The 16726-nt window shown below is 41.3% G+C and overlaps 1 protein-coding gene across 3 annotated transcripts in view; it reads left to right on the top strand.

Moving 5' to 3' along the window:
- MAP2K5 (mitogen-activated protein kinase kinase 5) overlaps positions 1-16726 on the top strand; it is a 142646-nt gene that overhangs the window by 69651 nt on the left and 56269 nt on the right. For all 3 annotated transcript variants that reach the window (XM_074599578.1, XM_074599577.1, XM_074599579.1), the window contains 3 exons: positions 1051-1124; positions 2054-2104; positions 5627-5698. In XM_074599578.1, the coding sequence (XP_074455679.1) occupies positions 1051-1124; positions 2054-2104; positions 5627-5698 (197 nt within the window). The remainder of the gene's footprint in view (positions 1-1050; positions 1125-2053; positions 2105-5626; positions 5699-16726) is intronic.

The following is a 16726-nucleotide window of genomic DNA, read 5'->3' as shown; positions in this document are numbered from 1 at the left end:
GGCATGCAAGAGAAGTATACCGACTTCTTTTGGCATCAGAGGGGGTCAGCAGTAAGATCTTTACACCGACAACCTGGCTTTACGATGTACATTGATGTTTTATTTGCTGGAGCGGGATTAGTGATCAGTTTAAGGCGTTGCTGGCAGTTAACCTCCAAAAGCTCTCAAGCCGTGCGATGGGAGCCGTTTCATGCCGTAGAAGCCATGGAGGTGGAAGCCAGTGGCTTTGAAAAATGGTGTGCACGAGGGCAAAGCTGCACCGTGCACCTTCCTGGGGCGAAGGAGGCTCGAACGTGCTTGTGGGTTTGTGTTTTGCCTGTGTTCCTCTCCGCAGGTGTTTGCGTGGGATACTTTGTGTTTGCAATTTTTATAGAATATTAAATGCTGCTTTTGTCACTAGGTGGAATTAAGCGAGGGCTGTTAGAGAAGGGGGAGGCAGGGTTAATTGCAGCGTTGAGAATACGAAGTCGCAGGGCTGGGATGGACCTGAAGAGGTCAGCCGGCTATCTATCCCCCCATACTCAAACAGCCTTCGCTCTTCGCACCATCGCTTTCGGCTTGTTCCTGAATTGTGCACCGAGTGGTTCCCGCTCTGTCATTTCCACTTCGTGCCGTAATCTACACATCTCTTCTTGCAGACCTACTCCAGCCTGCACTGCAGGCAGTTTAATCCTATATTTATGCAATTGATTAATCTCTGCCTAAATGCAGTGCTTCTGTTTGTCCCTATTGAATTTCGTCATATATTTAAATGTGATTTTTCCAGTTTGTCAAGACCACTTTGAATTCTAGGTCCTATCCTCCAGTGCACTTGCTGTCCCTCCCAGACTGGTGTCACCTGCAGGTTTAATGACATGGATTATTAGTATTTGAGAGGTGCGGAAATAATGTCACGTGTGCTGCGAACTGGTACAAACCAGAGGTTGCATTTGAAATAAATCTTTGAAATATTTCCTATTAAAATCTGTCGTGCCGATATTCACAGCGATGTCTGTACATGCGATGCGTATCTAGGATAATATAGATCATAGAGTTTTGTTCCCTCAACAGATGTGAAGCCGTCTAATATGCTGGTGAACACGCGGGGCCAGGTGAAGCTGTGTGACTTCGGGGTTAGCACGCAGGTAATTCCCCCTGTAGATCTCTGCCCCCTCTCCTTCTAACGTCAAAATCACCTGGCTGCCAGACAGCCAGCCCCACAGCTCCCTCCCCTCTGCTGGGACAGCCCTATTCATTTTTAATCTCTGGGCGACTTTTCTTCATCTGAATATGATTGTTCATTGTTTAATGACAGTAAAAACTGCTGATATTGTAATTACTACTTACGAATAGCAATCTTCATTGATATGCAGCTTTGATATGAAAGCGTTTTGGCCAGACAAAAGGGAGGGCAGAACGAGAGATGTGTCTGGGGAGCCCAACTGGCCCACAATAAAAATTAATATTGGGAGTAACAATAGTGGTGGGCTTTTACAATGTGCAGCACAAATTTTAATTAATTTCCATTTTGGGCCTCCCTGGAGGACTTCTCTGATAGTGACCCATGAGCTTGCTGTGATGTTGATTTGAATTTCAGCACCTTTACTCTCAGCCAAACACGAGGACCAAAGAGAAGGTCAGCCTCGTATTATAAGTTGTCAGAGTCTGTTGTCCCTCCAGCGTATTTAGTGCTCGTTGCATTCAAGTGATGAACGTGGCTTTATTCACGTCTTGAGCCAGCTGACTGAAAAATGAGTGCGCTCAATCCTACTTCAAATTGACTTTTTATATCAGACTAGTTTGGGGTACTAAAGCGATAAGCATCCTGTTTAACAGAATTGTTTAAGGTTATCTGCCATAAACTGTAATGCAGTGCTTGTTTAAATTGGAACTCTCATTCCGAACAAAAGAGAGATTTAATCATTTTTAATGCCTTTGCAGATAAATTTGTTCCCTTTTACATAATTTTTAGTTGATTTATGGGAATGATGATTGTAGGTTAAATGAGGAATAATTGCCCATTTTATTTCCACATTATCTTTATATTGTTCTAACAGACTGTTTTGTCTGATAGCTGGTGAATTCTATAGCCAAGACGTATGTTGGAACAAATGCTTATATGGCGGTAAGTGGATTTATGCAGGAATAACATTTAAATAGAAGTATTTGTTCACAGTCTTGTTCCGTGTAATGCAGCGTATATTCTAAATCAATTCTCAAACTTCATCTCTCCCTGTCCCCGGCATAAGCCGTGTCTGAATTGCGTGTGCCCCAAAACAACTCCCCTTTGCTGTCTCACGGACCCGCTCCGTGCTCACCCACCAGCTCTGTGCCCACTGCGCTTCTTGCTGATAGGGAAGAGTAATACTGGAAAAGTGTTTCTTTTGTGTATTTTTAGTTGCCTTTAGTGCATTGTGACAACTGGGAACAAAGAAGAGAGCCAGTTCAACGTTAAAAAAAACAGTTTTCCACTGATAGCCTGTGGCTCTTTGCCGACCGCTGACAGTCCGATACTGTCTGCGCTTTGGGAATTCCCAGCCTGCAGTTTAGCAGAGCATTTGGACACGTGCAGACGGCTCATGGACGTGGTGATGCCTCGCCACCTGTGGGGGCGTTTCCCATGAGAAGCGCCGTGTAAATTTGAAGCTAAAAATATTGGGCTCAAAATATTAGGGCATTAAATTGCATGTTGTGTAACGCTAATAGCATGCATGTCAAGTCATCAGTACGTTTCACTTATATTTAAATTTTCGTCGGAGTGCTTGTAATGGTGAGACTACTTTTCTCCTTTTTCTGTGCATTAAACCATAAATCCCCATCGCTTTTAAATCAGAGTAACACGTTCCTGAAGATGTGTCGTTTGGAGGAGCGCCGCTGCTGTCGGCGAGGGTGGGAGGTTTGGGTGTAGCAGTTCTGCCTGCCCTGACAATTGGCAGGGGGTGTCCGTGCCTTTGGGATGAATGTGGTGGCGAGAGCTGCTCTGAAAGTAAACTACAAAAGTTAGCATGTATTTTCCATTAGATCAAGTTGATTAATTTTAGTTCTCCATTTAACAGATGTGAAAACCTAAATGTTTCATTTCAGAGCAGTATATTAACTGTTGTCTTTTATTTTTGGCCTTTAGAATTCTTTTAGCAAACTACTTATGTCGTCATATTAATGAGGAAAAAAAAAAAGTATTCAGCTTTTTTTTTTAAAAAAAAAAAGTGTCAGACAATACAAAGTGGTTGATACTTACATTTTTCAAACCTCAGAAAAGAGGAGAGAGAAATCCATGACCTTTAATCGCTTTCAGGTATTTTTTCTTAGTTTCTTGCAAGAAGAAGGCAGGCCAGGGTGTCCATTTATTTGCTAAGTGCTTTTCTAGTCAAGGTATTCTCATTACGGGGCTCCTGAAACACTCGTGTCACCATCCTAGAAAGACTTGGGCTATCCTGTGTCATCAGAATATTGCGTGCAGAAAAATGGTGGGTTTTTTTAAAAAAAAAAAAGAAAAGGGAGAAAAATAGGGTCTTGTGTATTACCACATTTGCTAGTAAGCCTGCTGATTCCTATGCCTCCATGTGCTGAAAGAACTGGAATATTGCAAATCGGACAAATAAACAGCTTCAAATTAATCAACTTTTCCAACTCAGCTGTTACTCTTAGAGTGGTTTTAAGCAGGTTTGAGAATTGGATTGTATTATGCTTTTAGTGTACAAATCAAGATTACTGTTTTCTTTCCCAGTTGTACATTAAGTAAATTACTTTCTTTTTCTTGTTGTTTATGGATGAATGTGATACGTTCATCTATTAATTGAAAAAGAGAAGTTTAAGTTAAATCATATCTGATCTGATTTCATGTGTTAAAATTATTTTGCTTTCTGAATGAGTCATTCGTTGTCATCAAACTTATAGTCTAGTCATCAAAAAATGACGCAGGTCATAAGCTTTGCTTTGCCTGCCTGTTGGCAGACTGGGAGTGAATTTGAAAACATTAAAAAAAATTGAGGTTTCTGTTTAAAGTAAACAAGAAAAAAAGCTTTTTTTTTTTTTTTAATTGAGAAACTAAAATTTCCAACGGAAATACATTTTCTGTAAAATCATTTTATTACCGCTATATATATATAACAAAATTTTGCATGAAAAAAGTAACCAGTTGGAGAAATTTTTAAGAGAAAACATTTTTGAGCTGTGTATCCTTAAGGATGGTCTCTGCGTAGCACACTTTACTTTATGCATGTGTTGTTTTCATCTGCTTTTCCATACTCTTTATTTCATGCGAGTAGGCTTTTTGTTTCAATGTTCAAATGCTTTGCTTGCCGCTGTTTTCTAAGAGTTTATAATTTCGAAATGTGAGGTTGCTGTTTAAACCCTGAGCTGTTGTAACGACAGAGTAAACCATTTACTATTGCTCAGTTTGAATTACGAATCTGATCTGGGGGCTGCGGAAAGGCCAGGGTCTCATCGGAGATCCTCATCTTTATGAAGATCTTTGTCAGTATAAAAGGATGCTTAAAAATCGTATCCCTACGTGACGCTGTTGCAAACATTTCTAAGATATGCTGATTTAGGCTAACTACACTTAATGAAGACTTGCCTTAACGCACTTTAAAAAAAAAAACAAGTAAGATTTTTGGGTCAGTGTTCAGCTCAAAATAAATGAGGCTCAGTCAAAAAGATTCTGTTCCAGTTACATTCTGGGGTGGTTTTTTAGGTTATGGCACTTGTGGACGGCTATCCTCAAAGATAACGTGGGCAGCACTCTGGTTTTTACTTAACATTCATGCTGCGATAAAAGCACTTGACCTGGGATTAGCAGTGCAGAGTAAACAGCCGAAAACACATTGGGCTGGCGCTAATTTGGGAGTTTGTTTTCTAAAAAAGGTCTCTGGATTATTAAAGACTAAAAATACAGCCAGTGCTTCGTAGGTGGTTGGGCTAGGCAGGTGCATTAACGGCACAGTGGGGAGAGAAGTCTCATGGAGCCTTTTATTGTTACATTTCATGCTGTACTTGACCTTGGAAATGCTTAAACTGTAGCTTTCAAGTAAAAACTAGCAGGTATATTTTACAGCATTCTATTTCATGAGGCATTAAACTTGCTATTAATAGTTTTGAGTGAAGTCTTTTTTTCTATAGGTCAAAAATGAAATTAAAAACTATGTCAAATAAAATTGCTGGCATGTGACTTCATTGATTCTTTTTGGTTCGATAACTTTGCTTTTTAAGCCATGGCTCCTCCCCAACCCCTTGACTCAACATTAGGAGTGGGTTTTGCTGCCGTGCCTGGGCGTCGCGGTAGATGCGTGAACCACTGGACTCGCACAACTTGACCTCGCACTTCGCTGCGCACGTGCAAGCCGTCGGCTTTTTTTGTTGGCTACAACAGCCCAAACACAAATGCCAAGGCCAGCTTTTCAAGGCGCGTGGCAATGCGTGGCCACAAGGCTGAGCGTAACCGAGACCTTTGCTCTTGCAGAAGAGGCAAAAAGAAATGAGTGAGTCACGTTTGAAGAGCGGATTTGCTCTCTGCCAGGTTAGCTGGTGAGCTTTAAGCTTCTTTGCATTTTCTCAGTCGCTTTGTTTGCCCTGGGCAAGCTTTTTTGGGTTTTGTTTGCTAGGTTTGTTTGCTAGGCTCACGATGTTTCTTTCTGTCTCCTTGCAGCCTGAGCGGATTTCAGGAGAACAGTATGGAATTCATTCGGACGTTTGGAGTCTAGGGATTTCCTTCATGGAGGTATGCAAATATCCGTCGTTTTCATGTGCACGTTGCAAGAATCAAATGAAATCTAACGGCAAAATATTTTAACGGAGTCTTTGTCTACTCTTTGATATATGCATGCTTTTAACGATTGCTAAATTTGTTGGCTGTATTTAGAATGGGTTTGTTCTTACTGCGTTCAGTTTGGTTAAAGAGCCTCTGTACAAACCACCTGACAGTCTTAAAACCCTCGAATAAAACTCTAGTGAGAGTAAGAAGTAGGGCCTGGTCCGTGGATGCCTCGGCATCCTTTCCGCACCTCTGGGACTGAAGATGACGATATTTCTGTATTGCACCTTCAGAGGCCAGGATAGAGCGGGCTGTTACTAGGGTTGAAATGGCATTGTGCAGATTGAAGGTTTGAGCTGGTTAATGGCCTCGCACAATCTTTGCAGAAATATTTGCAGGACGGTTGGAGTCTCTCCCTGCGTGATTAAACAGAGTCTTTGGATTTAAGTGTTCGCTAGGGCGTTTAGAAAGGTTTCTCATAAACATAGTTTCAAGCAGGAGAAAGTCTCATTAAAATGAAGCGGTTCAAAGAGAATGTGGTGGTAAATACAGTCCTTCAGGAGAACCCGCGCTTTCTGCAGGACAGGTCAGGACAAGGTCAGTTTTGATTCGGGAAAAAGGTTGGTTTTTTCAGCTTAGGGCTCATCAGGTGTTTTAAGGAACGTTAATTTCAATGACTTTATAAAAACGGATGATTGTTTATCGGAAAGATAACCTAGAGTGTGTAAGTTGAGTAGAAACGCCTGTGTTAACGGTAGTATCTTGACCAGTAAAATGAGGTTGTCTTGGTCTGGTCTGGGAGAAGGGACAGGTAGCCCTGGTCTGGCGGTGGTGGAAGCGTATGTTCACGTAGCCTTTTTCACGCTGGCCTGAGCTGGCCGCAAACAAGTGAGCTCCCGTCAGAAACCTTGACAGATGGAGCAATAAGCTCTCAGGAGACTTCCTCGATTCAAAGACAGTCCCATGAAAGAAATTCCCCCTGCTTGGAGCAGTTGGTTTTTTTCCTATAAGAACAGTTAATTCAAACCATCGATGACTTGATCATCTTTCTTGCACAGCCTGATGAAGGCATGATGAGATTAACCAAAAAATATGGGTGCCCTTCCCTTCTTTTCTGGTACGATATAGTATCATTAAAGTGAAGCTGAATGTACCTTTTGGTGAATTGCAACTGTTGTTTTAAGCAGAAGATTAGCTGGAAGTGAGGTAGTCGTGGTGCTGGCCCTCTGCATCTAGGCAAATTTTCATCTTTTGTAGCCTGAAAGTTAGCTGAGACTATTGTTATGTTTTCAAACAATAAATACCTTGCCAAATCAGTTCTAACCAACATGAAAATACTTAATGGTGAATCATTGCATTCAGATCTTGTAAATCTTTTCCAGAGGCTGACTGAAGCTAACTCTGAATCACAATAATGACATACTTTTATGTGGCACAGGGGATGCAGTTCTCTTAATTTGTTTTACTGCAAATTTCAATGGTTTGAGATGCTGGAGAGCCCTCACAGTTTTGGGAGAGATACCAAATGTACTCACCCTGTAAATGAATCTAGCCAACAAAGGGCTAAAACAAGATTGTATTACATTAAGACTTGACTGTGATGTTCTTCCCAATTCACGGTGGAACAGAGTGATATAAATGCAGAAGTCCTATAGAGAAGCGTTTACCCTTTCCTTTGCTGAACAAAAGATGTATTTCAACGTGCAGCAGCAATATGATGATTCACCGTGTAGACCAAGATGTCTGGAATTTAGTTTGGGATTACTAGTAGGTAACCTGGCTGGGCGTGGATTTGATTTGAAGGATAAATTTCGCATTGTATTAGCCAACGTTAGGAAAACTCCTTTAAATTCGCATTTGCTCTCCTCTTTTAAACCTCCTCAACTTTTTTTTTTTTTTTCCCTCTCTCACTTTCCACAAATGTCTTCTGAACCAGATGTACAAAAAACAATTTGGTTCTGCGCGCTTTGTTAATTGGTATGTCATCTGGTCCTCCGAGACCTCTCCTCAACGTGATCGCTGTTTTATTGAAGTGCTTTGAGTGATGTGTTAAATGATGAAAGCAAGGACAGTGGCTTAGAAAAATGTCTCAGAAAAGGTGAAGAAGATGCTCAGAGAGCCACACAAGGTCACTGTCATTAAAGTAACACTGTATTGACGTGGGGATTGGTAGTGGAGACACCCAGGCTCTTGTTGATGGAACTGTTAAAAAGGGAAGTTAACATTTGCCGTAGGATTTTAAAATCATCTCCACCGAATAGTGTAATACTCAAGCTAGCACAGTTAGAGCACGTTGATTTAAAATAAATGGCATGTGGGACCAAGTTCGCAAGGGCTGTTCTGACCTATGATAATATAAAATAGCAGCCAAGTAAATCTCCTCATTTTCTTTAATGTTCTTCTGAGCCTTTAAAATGTCTTGAATTTCTCTGCTGCAAAGCTAGGGGTAATGGGAAACTGAGCAGTTTGCTTTTGAAGGCTGGGCAAACTGCCCCAAAAAACTTGCTAGCAGAGTGTGAAAAGCATTAGATGTGGGTCCCACGTAAGTTTTGAGAGATGGTGAGTGTTCTTCTTCCTTTTGAAGTAAGAGGTGTCTGAGGGTGCGCGGTCTTCCCTCTGCCAAAAAGAAATTTAAAAAAGAGAAAAAGAAATGCTGCTGGCTTTTTTTATTATTATTAGTCTTTAATTTTTTTGGAGTTCGTATTTCTTCAGCGTTTTTTGAAGTGAATAAATTTAATACATAATCTGTAAAACTGTTTAAAAGTGTTTCATCACAAATAGTTTGTGTGTTTTCCTGAGGTTTTTAGATGTTTTATTTAAGTGCTCTTGGGTTGACAAAGCAAGTTCAATTTAAACCAATGACATTGCTGTCACTACACTGAAGACTGCGTCAGCATTTTCATTATAAAAGCTGTTTTTCAAGGGTTTGTAACTCAGTCATAAAACACACTCCAGGCTGACTGGGCTGAGTCCGAGAGCTGTGTGCGCTCCGTAACCGATGCAGTCTCCCTCCAAGAGCCGTGCCCTGCACAGGAGGATAAATTAGATTGCTTAATATTTCTTGTTACTCTCCAGCGTGACTCCGATCCTGCCTTGCATGGCTGCTACCTGAAAGTGAACTTTAAAGCATCCGAAGTGGGAGAAAATACATCCTGTTGGGTTTTTGATAGCAGCGTGCTTGTCCAGTGGTGCCTTTTTGTGGAGACGTTCGAGGAGTAGGTACGCTGCTCGTCCCTTCTGCGGGGATGAGAGACTGCTGTCAGAGAGACGAAGAGCTTTGGTGGCACTCTGTAGGGCTGGTGTGTTCTCAGGGCCTCCTGCTTCCACAGGGGATCGCTTCTCGGTTTCCTCCTGGGTTTTACCATCTCAGCGCGCTGGCGTGCTCTTGAGACAATACTGAGGACCAGGGTTTCCTACATGTCATGAGGAGAGATGGTAGGTGAGGAGGGAGAAGGGAGTTTTGGCCAGGGAACAGAGTTGTGATCTGAGTTGTTCGCTGAGGCTCGCAGATCTTTGCCAGAAGATCCAGGGCTCGTTTCATCTACGGATAGAACTGGTATTATATTGAAGTGCAGGAAATGAAAGGGATTTGCTTATGCCACAAAGCAAGTACGTTTTGGAAGTAGAATATGAGCTCGTGTGCCTGACTAATGGTACATTTTTGCACCTCCTTTTTTATCACATCCTGGGCTCTGCTTTCCACTGTCTTCTGCTGAGAAAAACAGCTACTTCCCTGTGTTTCAGGCCTCCTTTTAAAATTAACTTGTCTTGCAAAGATTCTCTCCTTCAGGGAAAATGAGTTTGCATATCAGTTTCGATGTTAGAAACGAGTTCTTAAAACTCCCAAAATGAGAATTTTAAGTCTTCGGTCACAGGAGTTCTCTGTTATCTGTATCTGAAAGCAGGAGCTTTCAAGGGTTGCTAGTTGTTTGTGACATTTGTGTTAAGATGCTGTTTTAAGCAATATTCCAAGCAGCCACATGACAGATTTTCAGCAGTTGTGTGCATTCCCACATATAGGAACACCAGGATATATCCAACAAACATGCCTTGCATCGTGTATTTCAGGCACACACACGTATTTCTGAGCGGGGTTAACACTGATTGCATGCAATGTCAGCATTAGGCAGTTTTAGACTGAACGCAGACCGAGATGCAAGAAGAGCTCACTCAGACCATGAAGGCAAAGAAGAGAAACACATTTGAAGAGGGTGCTACAAGAGAAGATCTACTTTCAGGTGGTTCTTTTAAAGCACTTCAATCTTTAAGATGTTTAACTGCATAAAACTGATGTAAAGACCCATGTATATGTAATCTGGTCAAGGAGAGGGGGTTTCAGAGGAATTTTTTCTAAGGAGTCTGCATGATCAGTCACATATCATCAGCTTTGAAGTGCTATAGGTTCAAGATCGAGGCTGTGAGCTGATCTGCAGGAGGTCCTGCAGACCACGATTTCATCTTCTGCAGGATTTCACTTCTGTGTGGACATTATGGTTGGTCTTTTATCAATTTTACACCCTTACCTAAACAATAGTAGGTAGATTGGCGGGGGGCAAATCTCAGCCCTGAGGCTTGGTGGTACAGTGTAGTTCCTCTGGTGGCACTGGAGACGTTGTGAAGGTTTGGTAGAAAGGGCAACGGTGAATGTCTCTGTGACTGCTGGAAGCAGACACGGACCGTGCAGTGACCTGCAGTGTCGAAAGCTACACTGAGTAGAGGCAGGAGGAATATTAATTAAAATAGCCCATTAGAAGATGGCAAGGGTCAAGCTTAAAAGGGAAGTGAAAATTAGCATTTAATCTCCATGCAGAGCAGAAGTCTTGATATTGTATCAGAATACTTGGCTGAAGTGAGGTGCCTCCGATCAAGTGACAGTTCTTACTGGACTTGTCCTTGCTTTTTGTGCGCTTGGAATGAGCAGAATTTTATTTTGTGCATTTAAACAGGAGAGACTGGGAAAGGCCTTGCCATGGTGATGCTGCTGATGCCGGTAGAGCCATGGAGAATGGCTCGTAGCAGAAGACGTGAGGTCGTCATTAAGCAAACATTTCCCCGTTCCTAGGCTGAGAATTCAACAAGTTCTTAAATTAATGCATTAGCTGTATCTGGGTACGTTTCAGTAGATACAATAGGATGTGTCTTAAATTACTCTTTTTTTTTTTTTTTTTTCTTTCTTACTGAATTCCAACCTTTTCTAGACTAATTAAAAAAAAAAAAAAAACCAAGATTCACTTTTCACTTCTGTGCCCAGCCATCTAATAACAAGGAATGCTTGGATGTGATGGGTTTGTGCAGGTTTGTCCCTGCAAATCACTCTAAATAATATTAATATTAGAGAAAACCCAAGTGCTTCTGAAAGTGCTGGATTGCCATCTCTGTGGGCTGATGCCTTCTCTCTGCTGGCAGCGGGGCCTCGGGCAGCACTGGTTTCTGTGGCCCTGGCCCTTGGCCAGACCCTGCCTGAGAGGAACCAAGTTTATGGAGAAAATGTTTCATTTCTGTCCTTTTTCTGGTTCCGTGAAGTATGGCTGGGAGCAGACATGAGCCCTTGGGCCTCGCAGCTTGGACCACTGATAATTGCATAGGTGTGATTATTCAGTGAACAGACATCTTTCGTTTAGGCTTTAGGAAAGCAAAGAAATAAAAAGGGGCTTTTTTGTAATGAGCCTCACCCTGTTACTCTGTTTTTTAAGGGCTGTACTTAGTGCAATGTTTGCGATTTGCATGGACAAATCCTTTCACGCTTCCCTCAGCCATTGAGAGTGGCTGTAACAGAATTTTGCTCAATAACTTGAATTGTTCTTTTTGTAGAGTATTTATGTAGTTTATTTATGTAGTTTTAATCCTTCTCTACAGAATGATGCGTTTCAGAAACTTGTTCCGAGGAAAAAGCTGGCCTAGATTTTTATTATTTTTTTTTTTTCCCCTTGAGCTATTTCGAGCAATTTCCCCGAGCAGTGGCCCTTAGCTCCGTTTCCTTGTCCCCCATCTTCAGCGGGCACCGGGATGAAGACAGACAGTGTCCAGCCACATCGTGATCTTTGCGGTAGTGGAATTAGAAGTAAAGGTACCAGTGCCTGAGGGTTGGGTCATGAATTAATAATTGCTGTGTGGTGGGGGAGGCCCGTCAGAAGAGCTGAAAAGGGGGAAGTTGCCTCGCAGAGTGCTATCAATCACTCAGTGACCATAACTTCCAGTAATTAGTGTATTTTATGGGCCTTTGCTTCAGTGACTCGGAAGCACATATGCTCCACTCGCAGCTAAACTTAGCCAGAGTAATATTCCAGGATGATTTATCCGCTTGCTGCACTGGGATGTAACCCTATATTAGGTGAAGATTGTGAACTAAGCTGCAATAAAGTGTAAGTTTAGGTACAGTTTGCGCGGGTTGAGACCTCAATGTATCATGTTTCTCAGCAATTGCTCTTAGGCCACTGTGGGCAGCCTGCGCGGCAGCGAAATAAATAATAGACTTCTCTACCTGAGTAGATAGATGAGTGGACAATTAAGGGATATAACATCAGCTCTGGTGTATTCATAATATATAGGATTATGTAATACAGATTAATGTTCCCTCTTCTCATACTGTGTAGTATAGCTGTTTCCACTTCTAAAAAGTCGAAAATTTAGAAACGTTTGTCAGTGGAGCCTGCCTTTCCCTGTTATTTAAGTGGTTTGGAATAGCAGATGAAGTCTCTCATGCCAGTGGAGGTGGAGAAAAGCTGAAGCTGAGCTGCATTTCCACCAGCACAACCAAATTTCACTTTTTTTTTTTTTTTTTTTGCTTTAGATTGAATCTAAATCCAGCAAACAAATAAGCAGGAAGCCTCTCTGCTCAAACAAGTAGTCTCATTAATCTTTATGGACCATTTGTGTGAATTTTGCACCTGCCAATTTCCATAGATTGGCCCTGAAAGGCCGGCATCCCACCTTTTTCCCTTTAGAAAAGGCGCCGCTATTCTGAGCAACACCTTTGAAGACGTAGCGGTAAAAGCCTGGTAATATGAGGGATTTGTGGTGAGAAAGAAATGTGCAATTTAATCATGATTGTCTGCAGTCTTTAGTTTGCAGTGCATTTACTGTAGTTCATATTTAAAAGAAGTCAAAGTGAAACTAATTATCTTTAATTAAGGTGAATTAGGCTTTGATTTTTAATATATTTTATGTAGAGAGATCTCGAACTCATCTGCTCAAGCCAAGGAATGTCCCAAAGGTTATTAGGGCATATTTCTGTTGGGCCTGACGGTATTAGTAATAACCTTCTTCCTCATAGTCCTAGACATGAACAAATATGTCACTTCATCAGTCTCTGTTACCCGCGCTTATGCCCCTCCGCAGGGGTCGCAGATTCCACAAGTTATCAGCTAATGGCGTTATACATTAAAAATTGAAGCTTTCCTCACTCTGAGGCCTTTCAAGGCTTTGTTCTTAAGCCCCAGACACTTTGGAGTGCAGCTGCAAACTATAGGCAGAAGATTAAATTAATTTGTAACTCTTTTTTCGTCCTGCATTACTAAATCCTGCACATTTAATTGAAACCCTACTTCAAGATGCTTTGTGTTTCTGTTCTTCTTTGTTGTCAGTTTAACCTCAGAAGCACTTTAACGCTGGTAAATTGCTGTTATATCCTTTTGGATTTTTTTTTTTAACTGTGCAATAAGAGGACAGTGAAACTGATATTAGAAGGAAAGAAAAATCTTAGAGTAGTTTTTGAGGTATTTAATATTTATTAAGGTCCGTACCCTGCAGAGTTTCAGGTGATTTTAAGCCATCTATCTAGGAATGTATAAATTGGTCTTGGAATGAAATTTCACCTGGGGAATTTTATGTTATCCAGTAGTTAAGTCTGATTTTTAAAGTTTCCTGTGTCTGAATATTCCGAAGTGGCGGCTGCTTTTCCATAAAATGGGGGTTTAACTGCAGTGCACAATCTAAATGCAAAATCCTTAGATGGAAATTTAATTGTGTAAAATGTGCACAAGGTAATTAAGAACAAATTTTAGAACATTTCAGACTATAAAGTCCTCCTTCAGCTAGATCACTAGCGATATTGTAAGTGCTTATTTTCAATTTGCAGTTATGCTGAGAAACATGGAATGTGTCTAAATTAAGAATAAAAACATCCCATGCTTTTCAGTATAACTGTAAATTAAAAAACAACATAGACAATAATCTAAGTGGGAGACTTTATTGCCTGAGTGTCCTAAAAATATGTTTTGAACTTCCTTCCCTCAGCCACTTTCTGAAGAGGATACGGACCGAGTCGCTATTGTAATTCTTATTACCGATATACAGGCAGGCACGTAAAGAGCCATGTAGAGAAGGCAGTTTGTTAGTGAGGATTTCTGGATTTCCATTTTCAGTTCCCAAATTCTTAATTACATTATTTTCAACAAGTCATTTTAATTTTGTGGTCGCTTATCCGCACGTGAAACGTGTGTATCTGAGCACAGGTTAGAGCTGCTTTCCCGCACAGAGGGTTTAGGTACCTCCATCTACCGAAATTGGCTGCCTCATGTTCTTTCCGCTTTCCCTAATGTCTTTTTAGGTATAGATTGATAAAAATCAGCATCCGTGCATACTGTGCCTCTGCCTGTTAGTTACTAATCTGGGATTATTTCTCAGTTTATCAAGTACTGGCTTAAAATCTGATGCTGCACCCCGTGCATCCACCTGCACCGCTGTCTGCGCCTGGGAGAAGGCTCCTCTCAGGTACTTTCACTTGGAAGTGCACTTCATTTTTCAGGGCACAACCTCACTGAACACCATAAGATGAACGTTTGAGGTGCTCGGATGGGCTACTTCTATGTCTAAGAAAGTAACAGTTTAAAAAAAACCCAAACAAACCACACACACCACCACCACCCCAAAAAAAACCCCACACAGACACGTGGTTGCTCTAAAGTGAAATGGTGTAGGAAAGTGCTATTCTGACACACTTCTTGCTGATATCGTCTGATTCTCACTTATTTCCTTACCATGCTGGCAGTGTAATTCACTGGGCCTTTTTAAAATGATGGTTTTTACAGTTCTTGTGTGGTGGGAAAGTATCCATAGGGAAATGAGAACCAGCTCCTTGAAGGTTAAGCATTCCCTTCTCCCCTCCTTAATATCCAGAGCTACGTAAAATACCAGTCAGTTCCTGAACCTAACTAGTGTGAATGGAAATACTCTATTTTTGTTACAATGCCTTAAAAATGAAATTGCAAGTTCCTGAGTTTCATCGTGTAAATGCAGAGGAGATAAGTTTTTGATAGTGCGTTAGTTTGGTGGTTTACGGTTTTTTTGTATCCTGCATTGGGCTTGTGCTGCGTGTCTATATGACTTCCTTGAGACGGATGGTAGCGAGTATGAACATCCCTTTAGTGAAGCTCTAATCTGTTTGTTTTTTGGGGTTTTTTTTCTTTACTTTAACTGTGACGCTATTTATAAATCTAAATCTACATACAGAGGTCATTGGTTGGCTGAACTTAAACCATTTTACTTAGTAAATTTAATTAAGAAAATACAGTGCAACTCATAAGCAAATGAGTTTTTCCTAGTTTTAAACCAAACCACCCTCTTGAGTGCTGATTGCCTTGCTCGACCCCTGGTGATATAGAAACAGGCAAAATTAAAAAGGACATTAAAGCTTCATTAAATCTGAAACACATTTAGTACAGTGACATATCTGCAGGCTATTTCAGGGAAGATTACATACTCTTTGGTAAGTTTCTTAATTTATAATACCTTGACAATCTTGGAGGGAGGAAACAACTCTGACTAGATGAATCGAGTGATGATTCAGGGGGATGCGGAACTGGCACATGATCTTTCCGCGGCTGTATTGCTTTGTAGTTCTCAGTCAAAGAGCAGCTTCACCGAGAAACACTTATTTTTTTTAACTATCTCCAAAGAACTTGTTCCTGATGTATTTCAGATTCTTCAAAGCTCATTTATATACCCTGTACTTACGTCCGGCAGAAAACTGGTCTTTTCCCGATTATTCTGCTGCCTTTGGAGCCCCTGCTGAGGCCCGTGGTGGTCAGGGAGAGGAACCGTCAGTGAGAATGGAAATACTTAGTCTGAAGTCATCATCGAGGCAATCCTTCTTCTGCTTAAATAAGATCTGCAGAAGGATGCCCTGTGCATATAGCCATATTTATCTTCTTGTTCCACAGTGAAATGAATATTCCATTCCTACAGGACTGTAGCTATTGTAATGACTATTCTTAAGTCAGTAGTCATTGGAAAGATCAGGATTTCTTCTACTTCCATTCATGGAAAAGTGTTTGGCAATAATAGGTGCATTTCTAGGCATTTGTAGGCTATCACAGCAGCAGTGCCTCTTAGGAACTGGAGCAGCTTCTTGGAAGTTAAGGATGGTCCTACCGAAAGGAGAGAAGATGAAAAAGGGTATGGTTTAGTAGCTCCTGGTCCTTAAGACTGAGCATAACAGAAAACGTAGAGTTTTTGCTTAACTCTTTAGCAGTGTATTTCAAAGCCTGGCATCAGAGAGTGACTGGAGTGACACACTGAGCTGGGAGAAGCTGTGAACCAGACACAAGTGATAGAAAGGATGGTGATCAAGCCTGCTTAGCTCAGGTTGGTTTGTTGCACTGTGCTCAGCACTGCACTAGAAACAAAACTGAAAGGCAGAATTCACCCCAAAGAGTTGAGTCTTAAAGGCAAACCTGGAAGGCAAAGCACAGAAGAAACCCAGAGGAGAAAGCCAGCTTAAATTGTATCACTTTGGAGAACCTGAGGAGACCTTACTTGTCTTGTCTTCTTCTTGTTGTTCCCTATTCCAGTGTCTCTTATAAGCCTGGTTTCCTCTACATTTTGTAGGTGTTCGTCTTACAGACCAAGCAAACACAACTATCCACAAATGGAAGTCTTCCAGAGAGTTGAGTGATGCGATAGAAATGTCTGAGGAAGACCGTGCTCTGCTTTGTTATGTTACTGCTAGTGGGGATCCTTGGTCAACACCACACTGATACAGCAGACCGTAAAGGC

This window comes from Larus michahellis, chromosome 9, assembly GCF_964199755.1.
Source record: "Larus michahellis chromosome 9, bLarMic1.1, whole genome shotgun sequence".
NCBI lineage: Eukaryota > Metazoa > Chordata > Aves > Charadriiformes > Laridae > Larus > Larus michahellis.
Note: the sequence above shows the minus strand (reverse complement) of the source record. Positions and strands in the feature narration are given on the sequence as shown.